The sequence below is a fragment of the Lygodium microphyllum genome, chromosome 11 (assembly GCF_053477565.2).
Source record: "Lygodium microphyllum isolate KBCC chromosome 11, Lygodium_microphyllum_v1.1.10, whole genome shotgun sequence".
Taxonomy (NCBI): domain Eukaryota; kingdom Viridiplantae; phylum Streptophyta; class Polypodiopsida; order Schizaeales; family Lygodiaceae; genus Lygodium; species Lygodium microphyllum.
This window is the reverse complement of record NC_141145.1, coordinates 72,993,576-73,006,005: the sequence shown is the minus strand read 5'-3', so window position 1 is coordinate 73,006,005 and position 12,430 is coordinate 72,993,576. Positions and strand designations below refer to the sequence as shown.

The following is a 12,430-nucleotide window of genomic DNA, read 5'->3' as shown; positions in this document are numbered from 1 at the left end:
CACAAGTCCCAACAGCCTCTATGACAGACGAGTAATGGCAAGTGAGACCTGGGCTGCAAAAACACAGGTCCTAGCAGCCCTTGTGATAGACGAATGATGGAATCATTGATGCTCGATGATGGAGACTATCACCAGAAGCTAGGATGCTGATGCCAAGCTGCTGATGATGATGCCAAGCAAGGAGGTTTCCACACTGAAAAACGTAGGTGAAGGTGAAGCTTGATCGAGAAGGGTGCTAGTGCCAAGCAGATGATGGTGATGCCAGTGTGAAGAAATACTCGAATACAAAAATACACAATACCATACAACAAAGCATAGCCTGATAGAAGAACACAGTTGGGGTTAGGGTAACTTAGAGACAATGAACATAGAGAATGAATGAAGTGATATGACTATTGAATATACAATGCTCATGCAGGAAATACACTATGTAGTGAATGAATACTGTATCTCAAACTCTTGTATCTCAAGGATCAAGGTAGGGGTAATGAGTTGGGGAGTGTGTCATACTCGGCTGCCTAGTGGTCTACTAAGACTACAGAGGTGATGGTTATCTTACCAACGGAGCCCAAGTGATCACCTAGAGAGGCTAGGGCATCAGACAAAGGATGCATGTCGGCTGCCGAGTGGCCTACCAAGTCGTGCAAAGGCGGATGGAATCAGTTATGGACTTTTTCTTGTGTAGGGCTTTGTAGTTTTGATAGATTCAAAATTAAGTGAGTGATTCAAATTAGTTTTTGTCCTATTGAGTATCCATACCCCAAACATGAGAGTGATAAGGGATCGTCATATCCAAGACCTTCATAAAACAAGCAAACTATTCCTACCATTACTGGGTATCGGTGAAGAAGGAAAATGACTAAGGTGTGGGTGGCACAAATATAGCAAATATGTGAAGCTAGCAAGACAAGCAAAGCAAGCATGTAAGCTAGGAAGAACTGCCTTGGAGACTGCCATGTGCAATGCCATGAATATGGTGGATCCAGAGTCGACCACTCCAAAAGACCGAAAAGGGATAAATGCGCATAGATGCATGTTTACACGAATAGAATGCCAATGCATGGGGTAATGCAAAGGAAGATGCCAGATGTCATGCTCACACAAAATGCAATGCAACAGTATTACTTGGACAATGCCCTCGCAGGGGAATTGTTCACTTGTCTAAGTGCCCTTTTACAATCATGTCTTCCTGACAGTGCGGATGAAGTTACAAATGTCTATAAGTACAATACAAAAGAATAAATGAATGAATGAATGTTAAAAAACTCATCATCACTGTCACTATCAAGAGAAGTAGCTGTCCCTTGTCAAATTGGAAGGGAAAGCAAGAGGGAAGCACCCTCTCCTCGTCAATCTAAAAAAGTAGGGGAGGGTGTACCCAAGCCGATCCTAGATAAAAGGTATTGAAGAATCGGTTGGTCAACTGCTTTGTTCAAAATGTTTGCAAAATTGTCAGATGAAGGCACAAACTCTAGGCAGATAGTGCCTAGCTCAACCTGCTCTCTAGAAAAGTGGAAGTGGACTCCCTAACGCTGCTTCCATGGTGTGATGATCGGATTGCCCGTAAGGGCAATGATACTCTGGTTGTCGTAATAGACAACGGTGGAAGAGTCACAAGGGAAGTGAAGCACCACTAGTAAGCTTCTCAGGTAGATGGCCTCGGTGGTGGCATCGAAGAGAGCCCTATACTGAGTCTTGGTCGTGAAAGCCGCCACCGTCTCTTGCTTTTGGCTGGACCAAGAAATGGGAGCCATGCCTAAGGTGAAGAGGTAGCTGCCATGGGATCGTTGGGTGTTGGTTCTCTTGCCCAATCAGAATCAGTATATGCCTGCAAACATAAACCAGAACCATAAGTGAGGCCATAAGAATAAGTACACCGTTTCAGGAAGTACACCCACATGTATCTCGAATGATTATCCACTATAAAAAAGTACAGTGCGCCATTCAAGGTAGTAGTGGATGTGGGCCCACAAAGATCAGCGCGAATCAATCTAAGAGGCACCTCAGCTCTATGTGTAGATTGTTGAGGAAATGGAGTACGGTGCTGCTTCTTGAGTTGACATGCTCTACAAATTTCTCGAGCTAGCTTCAGGCGAGGAGGACCCTCAACTATTTCACGGTGAGACAACTCATAAAGAGAGTCATAGCCAAGATGCCCTAGGCGAAAATGCCAAAGACGCTTATTGTTCGTAGGCTCTCGAGATGTGGCTAATACTTGGAAGCTATGGAACACGGATCCCTTAGTTGTCGGCTCGGTTAGAAAATGGGTGATGTGATATAGGCAATTAGGTTGTGTCTCACCGCGAGTAATTACTAAACCAGTCTGAGAGTCAAGGACCTCGATTGTGGTCACTGTAAAGAAAACTGCTCGCCCCAACTGGCAAAGCTACTAAACAGATAACAAGTTCATCCCAAGTTGATGGACATAGTATACATTGTCCAGCGAAGCTAGATCCGAACCCTTGCCAGTGGCAAAACTGATGCAACCTTGAATCTGGATCTTGACTGATGAGTTGTTTTCTACGCGGACCCACTCGGTTGCAGGTGCTCATGTATGGAAGATGTCCTCTATGGGAGTCATGTGATGTGTAGCTTCATTGTCCACAATCCAAGGAGGTGCTGATGTGCTCGATTGTGATGAGTAGGCCTTTGCGGTAACCTCGTCGGGAGGCAACTCACAAATGTGGATGAGACTCGCATCAAATGTTTCTACGGAGATGATGTGGGCCTTTGCAGACCAATCAGACAAGCCCTCTAGAGTTGAGAAATGGGATGGTTGATTGATGGCAGTGTAAGTTTGACCTTTCCATTGCCCCTTGCCATCACTTTGCCTCACCTGATGGGGGGTTGCCCGACTGAGGGGCGGGGGTCTATGACTTGGGTTTTAGTGCTGCGCCTCTTGCCTTTGATTGACACTCGCCGTCAAAATGGCCAGCCTTTTGACAATGTTGACAATATCTATTCTTCTTAGATACATTCTACCATCTTTTTTGAGTTGAGACTGGGAGTTTCCTTGTGATTTTCTTACTTGATTTTGATTTTGATTTGAAGTTTGATTTGGTTTACCCTTCCCTTGCCGCCCCTTCTGAGAATGAGCAACAAGAGCCCCCCTTTGAGGGATTATTCATATGAAACTGCTCGAATAGCTATGCATAACACAATAGCTGACATTCAAATTCATAGAATGTGGGCAAATTGGGCAGAGAAACCACTTGCTGCACAAAATTAAAGTATTTACGCGGCAGCTTGTTAAGAAACAATGTGACTTGATCGTCAGAGAACTTAGGAGTCCCTGTAGTGGAAAATTCGGCAAGGAGACGCTGATACTCAGCCAACTTGACTTTCAAGTCACCCTCACCCGGTCAGAGATTTTGAAGTTTTGAAGCTCATGGTCAAGATTTATTTGATGGGTCCTATCTTGAGCCACAAAGCGGTCAGTCAAGTGTGCCCATCGCTTTGACGCTAAGTCAAAATGCCGAAGTTGAGAATGAAACTCAAGCAATAAGCCCTGCATTAGCTTGACAATAGCGGAGGCATTCCTAGCCTTCCATGAGTAGACGGCCTCGTATGGAATATGTGTGGGATTAGGTTGGGATTCCAACCCTTGCACATGATCCCATAGGTTCTGTGAGTCAAGGATATGTCTCATCAAGTTCGACCAAGTTGTAAAGTTTGACCCATTAAAACAAGTCTTGTCATTGAATGCATACTTGGTTTGGAACATGAATGCTTCTATAAAGTGCCGGTAGAGGTGGAGGCAGTGGAACACGTAAGCCCTATCCAAATGTCGGCTGGGATATAGCATAATAACCAAAGGGTCCACTAGGCATAGTTGCCTCCGTACGAAGTACGTTATTGTCCGTACGGTACTATACAATACGTATTCGTACGAATTCGTATGTGATTTTGGGCCTATTTAGGCCACCTCGCTTGCGTGTCCTACGTCCCGCGTCACGCGTTTCCTACGCCGCGCCTTTACTCCTGCGCGGCACTTTTTGGGGGGGCGGGAAGCCTTGGATACCTTATCCCACCCCCTTTTCCAACCATGCACTCCCCTGTCAGAAGTGGAGCAGCGGTGGAAGCATAAACATGTGCTGAAATAAACTGCTGAAACACAAGACAAAAAGAGAAAAGAAAGAACACGATACAGATGAGAACTCAGATGTATGCACGGGAAATGGAATCCATATATCTGAACACGAGACAGTCGCATACAACAGTGAGTCACTGGCTGCGTGGGCACTGGCACTGGCACTGGCTCCTCTCTCCACAGAGTCTGCAGATGGTGAAGTGACTGACTGAGGAGGAGCCACTGAGTATAAATAGGCTGAAAAAGTGGGGAGCAATAATGCTGGTCGGACAGCATTAATGCTGGCCGACTGGTGCATAAAATGCTCCACTGGCATAAAATGCCACACCAGAAAAATACCTAAAATACCTAATAAAAAATGCCTAGCCCAGATCAAGCTCAGACTCACACGAGCTGACAAATACTCTGCTAACACCCTCTCTCAGATCATGGGTGATCTGATACAATACAATAGTACAATGAAAAGGAATCATAAACTATACAACATAGAACCACCAAGTAGAACCATGGATACCCAAGCAGTGGGTGATCAAGCCACCACCAAGGTGCCTCGGAGAGAACCTGATGTCGATGTCGATCGTACCAAACACCGGAAAATAGAGAAGATCATAGCATGTCTCTGTGTCCATCACCAATGTCTCGCAGTAGCATACAAGACCATCCTGTCAAACATGCCGCTGAACATATGTGACCATGGATTCGCCGCCTTTGGCCAGACCGCCAAAGTGTCCCCTCATGTGAGCTCTAGACGAAAGCCTCCCGCTCTCTGTCAGAGAACCAGCTCATCATGAACCTGGATGTCAATCCCAGCTCCAGGATTTGATTCCGCCAGACTGAAGGCGATGCGTCAGGGACGTCTCTCTCTGGAACCTGTGCACCTGTATAAAAGTATAGATGAGGCGCGGCTGCCCCATCTGAACACCCGCTCACACTCCCTCTTTGGCACAAGAGAGTCGTGAGGGATGACCTCATCACCACCACTAGAAAGCAGCCGAGGAAGGGGCCACCAAGCCCTTCCCGCGATCCAAAGAAGACGATCCCTTCTGCGCCTTGGACTTCACCTTGGTCGGAGGATCGGAGTCAGAGTCTGATGAAGGAGAGGACTCATCGGTAGAGTCAGCATCCCGCTTCGTCTTCTGCTCCTTCTTCCTGGAAGCCGCTAACTTCTTGCAGTCCTTCCGCAAATGTCCCTTTTTGCCACAGTGGTAACACTGGGCCTTCGACTTCTTCTTCCCGTCACCCCTCTCGGAAGCTACATAAGCCTCACCTCCATAATGTGCCGGAAGCCGCCCCTGTAATCTCAAGGATGCCTCATGCTCAAGAAGCATCGAGGTCATATGTGTAAAACTGACAGGAGTCGATGATGTCTGCGCCCGCAAAGCATTGGCCACTCCATCAAACTCCTGGGGGAGCTTGTAGAGGACCGTCCCGACAAGATGCACCTCGGGAAAAGCAGATTGCATGTGCCGAAGCTGGTCCTGTACCTGCGTAACACGAAGAAGAAAAGACTGAATAGTATCTTTCGGCTCAAACTTCATCTGCTGGAGCTGGCCATAAAGTGTGACGGCCCGCATGGTGGAAGGTGCCTCGTACATCTGCTGCAACTTTTGCCATACTTCAGGAGAGGTCCTACAAGAGGTAACCGCCGGTAAGACCGCTTTAGAAATACACCGTAGCAACGCCGAGTAAGCACAGGCATCGTCCGAGTCCCATGTGAGCACCGCTTCCTCATGGTTGTCCTCATCAAAGTCTTCAGGATGAGGAAAAGGACGGAGAGGTCGAGCAATAGCTCCACAGACGATGTACCATAGCCGCTTCTGCACAAACCAAGCTTTCATGACAGCACTCCATGTGAGATAATCAGGTCCATGTAACTTTTCATCAGTGGAAGTGCACGGAGGAGCCATATGGAGAGGATAAGAAGAGAAGTAGAGAAGAGATGGAATTTAGAGAGGAAACACAGCCAAAACACAAGCACAGACTGCAGAAAATGAGAGTTCACATGCAATAGAACCCAAAATCTGATCAATAGAAGACAAAATCTGCTGCAGAAAGTCAAAAAATCAGTCAAAAACTGCCAAAAACAGAGAAAACGGCCTGAAGTAACAGTCACCCAGCCACGAGAGATGCTGAATCAGCAAAACGCAGGCTGTAAACTGGAGAAAAACAGGTAGAAAACTGTCGCCAGCAGCTGCAGATGAAAAACGCAGGCAGCAGAGGGTGCGTAGGCAGCAGAGGGTGCGGAGGCAGCAGGCGATGGCAAAACTGCAAAAAACGCAGGCTGAAAACAGCCCCAAAACAGGTCGCCTGGCTGCGACAGCAGTCGTCTGATCAGCAGGGGTACAAAACAGTCCTGAAATCAGCAAGAAAACACAGCAGAAACACAAATCCTGAAAACTGATACCATGTCAGAAGTGGAGCAGCGGTGGAAGCATAAACATGTGCTGAAATAAACTGCTGAAACACAAGACAGAAAGAGAAAAGAAAGAACACGATATAGATGAGAACTCAGATGTATGCACGGGAAATGGAATCCATATATCTGAACACGAGACAGTCGCATACAACAGTGAGTCACTGGCTGCGTGGGCACTGGCACTGGCACTGGCTCCTCTCTCCACAGAGTCTGCAGATGGTGAAGTGACTGACTGAGGAGGAGCCACTGAGTATAAATAGGCTGAAAAAGTGGGGAGCAATAATGCTGGTCGGACAGCATTAATGCTGGCCGACTGGTGCATAAAATGCTCCACTGGCATAAAATGCCACACCAGAAAAATACCTAAAATACCTAATAAAAAATGCCTAGCCCAGATCAAGCTCAGACTCACGCATGAGCTGACAAATACTCTGCTGACATCCCCCTCCCCAGCCCTCTTTGGATTCCTTCCAGATGGCAGCCCTCTCTTTGACCGTTGACCCCTCTTTGACTGTTTGAACTTTGACCCTTCTCTCATCTACAAAAGGTGCTCCTCTCCTCCATGCTTCCATACCAATTCAGCAAGCACTTGCCATTCTCATATTCCTCTCTTGGATCTTGATTCTTGAATGGACTTGTGATTTGTCATTCTCGAATCTCACCTCCTATCCCCTCTTTCCCGCGGGCCGCACCCTATCGAAGCATTTGCCATTCTCAAATCTCATCTCCCATCCCCTCTATCTCGCACCCTATCAAAGCATTTGCCATTCTCATCTCCTATCTCCTCTTTCTCACTCTTGCTCTTTCAACTTTACCCCAACCCTCCGGCCTCTCAAGTCTCCCTTCCTTTTAACTTTCAAGACTTAAGTTTCAAGAGTCAAGACTCGAGCATCTCTCTCTCTCTCTCTCTCTCCCCCGCCGGCCCCCGTCCCCGCAGAAGACACTGGTCGAAGATACAAGGGATACTACGCCGCCATCGGAGGGCCCTGCCCCGCCGCTTTAGCCTCTCCATGCTAGACCGACCCATGCGGGACATCCTAGGATGAACACCCCAGGAGCAGTTCCACACCGCACTGGGAGTACCTCTAGATTGTATCTAGTCCAGATATCATTTTGTACCTACTCAATTTAGTTCAACATAGCATAAATGTTAGCTTCACTGGGACCTTTGAAATCTCCCAGACATTTGTATGCAACATTTTGGTCTCATAGGCCAACTTGGCCTGTTGTAGACGTTAATATAACTTTCTTTCTTGCTTTCTTTCTCTCTCTCTCTCTCTCTCTCTCTCGGGCCTCTTTATCGGTCATTGGCACCATGACTCATGAGAAGCACGAGGCCTTTAATTTGTATGCGATCCATGTGAAGAGGGACACAAAGAAGTCCAATTCCCATCATTGGACATGCAAGTATTGCGGGAAGTGCTATACAAGTGGTGCAACTCGGCTTCTCCAACATCTTTCCAAGACGGGGGGCAAGTTGCTTCATGCAAGGAGATCCCTCAAAACATTACAGAGGAGATTCTCGCCAAGATGAAAGGGGGATCCACAAGAGGAGGAGGAAGTGGCTTATTGAAACCAACTCCTATGCCTACTAACGAGGAAGCATCCAATGTTGGTGTATCTTCAACCGATGCGGGAGAGGCCTCTATCATTGGTGGTGGGGGTTCCACATCCGCATCCGGCTCTGGTAAAAGACAAAGAGTGGAGGCTTATGCGGTGCTAGAGAGACAATCCTCTCTCTTTCAAGCTCCCGGTCATGTGCGTGGATCGGTTGTCTTTCTAGGAGAAAGGCAATGACTTGCGGACATTGAAATTGCATGCACGGTGATTGAGTGCAATCTTGCATTCAATGTCCTAAAGTAAGAGCAATGGAAAAAGATGGTAAAAGCCATTGCCAATGTGGGTCCATGTGAAGGATGGACTGGTGTTACATACAATGACATGCGGATGAAAAAGATTGATGAAGAGGAGAGGATTGATAGAGCCCTTGATCCTATTCGGGCCGCATGGATAAAACATGGTTGCTCCATTCTCATTGACGGATGGAGTGATCGTAAGAAATTGGGCATCATCAACATACTCGTCTCATGTCCACTCGGCACTCACTTTTTGCGGGCTGTAGATACCGGCAGGAGGGGGAGAAAAACGACGGACGCATTCATCTACCGTCACATTCGACAAGCTATCATTGAGGTAAACATTGCAATTTGCCTTTTAAATTTGTTTCACTTTCTTTTATTATGAAAATATCATGATTTATAATTGAAATTTGATTTATGCATAACTATCTATCTTTGTATTCTAATAATTAATTTCTCTCTAGTGTCTATCATCTATCTCAATTCTCTCTTTTCTCCCGGGCCGCAAGGTCCCTAATCCCCGGGCCCCATCTCTCTTCATTCTTGAATCTTGAAAGTTGAAAGTTGAAAGTTGAAATTGGAAAGGCTCAAGTTTCAACTCTCTCTAGACTCTTTCTCTCTCTAACCTCCAATTTTCAAGTATTGTTAGTAATAAGTATACTTGTAATTTGTAAGTTGTGGTTGTAGGTGGGCTCCTCAAATGTGGTGCAAGTTGTTATCGACAATGCATCGAATTGTTGGCACATGGTCCGTTTGCTTGAGGCCAAGTTCCCTACGATTGTGTGGACTCCATGTGCAAGTCATTGTTTGGACTTGCTCATGAAGGACATTGGGAAGCTCAAGTGGGTGAAGAGGATGGTCCGCAAAGCTACATCAATTGTCACATTCTTTATGGTAAAGGTAAAGGTGCTTGTGATGTATTGTGAGCCTAGCACACTGGAGTTAAAGAAGCCTTCTTCAACTCACTTTGCTTACATGTGGTTATTGTTGGAGCGCCTTTATGAGGTGTGGTTGCCTTGTGTCAGATAGTGGTATCCACTCTATGGAATGAGTGGGATGAGCATGAGACAGAGGAGGCCAAAGCCATGCAACGCTTGTGCCTTAATGAGCAGTTTTGGCAAAAAGTCCGTGTTGTTGTCATTGTTGTGACTCCCTTTTATAGGGTGTTACATATGAGTGATTGTGAGTGGTCGACCATGGGGCTTCTTGTTCACTTCTTTAGAGCGGCATTGGTGGAGGCACATGCTTGTACAATGATCATAGAGACACAATGTACACATGTTTTAGAGATAGCTGAGGGGAGATGGGCGAAGATGTATAAGCCCATCCATGGTTTTGCCGAATTGGTACATCTGGCCTACAAGTCACCGGCGGTTATGGATGATAGAGAGTTCCGTTTAGACCAGCTTGCTTATTTGACTCATGTGGTTCCTATGGATGATCACAATGCAGTGCTGGAGGAGCTAGGATGCTATGTAGATCAGAGAGGGCATGTGGATTTTGCTTCTCCTACTTGTTGGAGGAGAGAGTCACTTGTAAAGCCTTTATTTTAGTGGCAAAATTTTGGATATGCATTGGAGACCCTTCATCCCTTAGCCATGAGGGTCCTTGCTCAGGATTGCTCTTGGGGTGCATGTGAGAGAAACTGGAGTGTCTATTCTCTCATTTACACAAAGATTCACAATTGGCTTTGTACACGATAGTTAGAGCGGGTAGTCTATTGTCTCTATTGATGCACTAACTTACGCATGATGAGGGCTATGATGAGCATGGGTAGTTCGAAGAAAATAAAGTTTAAACACTTAACCATAACATTTAAATTTTTTTGTTTTAACTTTTAAACTTTGAACTTTGAAGTTTATACTTTATAATTTAGACTTTAGCATTTACAATGATCAATCTTACGTGCATCACTGCATTGTGTAGTTGAATGTTCATACATTCAAGTTGACGGGCGACACTCTTCCGAGTATACATAAGGAGGTGGACGAGGAGGAGATGATTTTTGCAGAGCTCTATAGAGAGCTTATAGTAGGAGATACTCGTGACACTCGCAGTCAGTGTGCTCGTGGGCGAGGAGTTTGAGTAGGTGGTAGCAGGGGCATGGTCATTCGACGCCCTCCATCATTGAGGAGGGGTGGTTCGAGTGGCTTGCAGACATGTAAGACGGGGCTCTAGTAGCTCACATACTGTGCCTCATGATGACATCCTCCCCTTGCCTACAAAGTCGCCACCTAGGAAGCCATCATTTGATGATGATGGTAACCTTCATCAGTGAGGATGAGTATGAGTGTGTCTCATTGTCGGATGCCGAGGACTCAGCTTCAGACTCTCTTGATGAGTACTCAGATGGTTGTGATGAGGATGATAGTGATGCCTCATCATAGATTTATATGACATAGGTCTTTTTTTTGTATTAGATATACTGGACTGTAGTTGTATCACATGTTCTAAGCAGCCCATACGACTGCGATGGTCACCCTCATTTTTTCATCTTATTCTGTAATGAAATGGCTATTTTCACTTTAAACATGTATTCTATGATCTATCATTTAATGATTTATGATTTTTGTTATTTAAAAAATCATCTTAATTTTTTTCGTACTAATATCGTACCATATCTTATAAAATCATAAGGTACCATTTAGTACCGTATTTTATTGTACCATACCGTATCATACCTTTCATACATGACCACTATGCCACTAGGTAATGCCATGGAGGCAAATTGTGGCACCAATTGATCCATCCTTGGGAGAGACTGGGGGGAATATCGAGGTTGCAATGATTTTGAAAATGTGCAAGAAAAAGGTGGAACACCACTCGATTGAGGAAGAGACGAGGTCTTAACGGTTGTGTCTAAGTTTCAAGAACCCCCCGGTGTGGTGAATGGAAACACATGTGATCCTACATGAGAGGCAACATGCGGTGCACTTAATGGAGGCTAAAAGGATGTGGTAGCAGAATAAGAGGGTGGGATGGGAGGGAGATTTAATGGATTTGTGATAGATGTAGATGTGGGAAATAATGTGGATTCCTTTTGTCCATTAAATGCATTAAATTGAAATAATGATGATGAAGATGCACCTACTTCACTTTGACCTTTGAAAACAAAATTGTTTGAAGGAAAAGAAAGGGAAGAAGTACTCACAGTTTCTTGTTTCAACTGCTTAGCAAGTCTTGTATTCATAAAGAAATATTTTTCTTTCTCATTACTTATAAACCAAAAATTGTTTTGCATACGTCCTTCATCATGAAAATCATCCATACCAATAGGAGAAGGGGAATCATCATTAACAAAATTTGAAATGGTAGACATACTTGGCACCGGAGAGAATAAGTGTAACCAGCCTTCCTTCCATGGATGGGTGGTAAATCCCTGATTACAACTTAATTACAACAGCAAACAATTAATGCAAATCTGAAAATATAAATTTACCTACTAATCTTGGACAATGCACACCCGATTGGCCCCAAAATTGGCGCCCCTTTCGGTATTTCTTTAGCTTTAGTGAAGAAAAAGTTGATTTACAATGGGATTCTCCCGCTCCCCTTCACAATCCAAACTTCCCTTGCTGTCCAAAGTGACCAGCAAGTCTTCAATCTGATTTGCCCCTTGATTCGGGCACTTAATTGGCTTTCACCCACTTCATAGACGATGGAAATGTCCCAAATTCAACGACTGGCTAGTTCTCCACCTGAATTTAGCTGAAATCCACCTTCAGCCCTGTTGAATCCAAGTCTTGGAGCTTCCAATTTCTGGCACGCTTCCTAAGGCTGTTGCTAAACCATAATTTCTGCTGTAAATTAGGGTTTACAGCAGAGAAATTTGCAATTTCTCAGCCTCCAAGGGTCCAAATGCTGAGATCTTCGGAGTAAGGTTGTGAAATGGCTGGGAGATGAGAGAGAAAGCTGTAGAGAGAGAAAATTCAGAGTTTCTTCACGAAGAACTGAAGAAAATCTATCATTTACTGCTACTGCCCTGCCTCAACAGCTTGTAGATGCAAAGAACTGAAGAAAATCAATCATTCATTGCTATTGCCCTGTCTCAACAGCTTCTAGATG

General features: G+C 45.2%; 1 protein-coding gene across 7 annotated transcripts in view; it reads left to right on the top strand.

Annotated features, from left to right (window-relative positions):
- Positions 1-12,430, top strand: part of LOC148028956 (uncharacterized) — a 59,219-nt gene that overhangs the window by 4,666 nt on the left and 42,123 nt on the right. Inside the window, exon 1 of one of the 7 annotated variants that reach the window (XM_087687719.1) lies at positions 7,902-8,699. The exons of 5 other annotated variants lie outside the window; for them this stretch is intronic. In XM_087687719.1, the coding sequence (XP_087543845.1) occupies positions 8,385-8,699 (315 nt within the window). In that variant the 5' untranslated portion in view covers positions 7,902-8,384. Of the gene's footprint in view, positions 1-7,901; positions 8,700-12,430 lie in introns of those variants that run through there. One more of the 7 variants, XM_087687724.1, reaches the window with a different exon arrangement.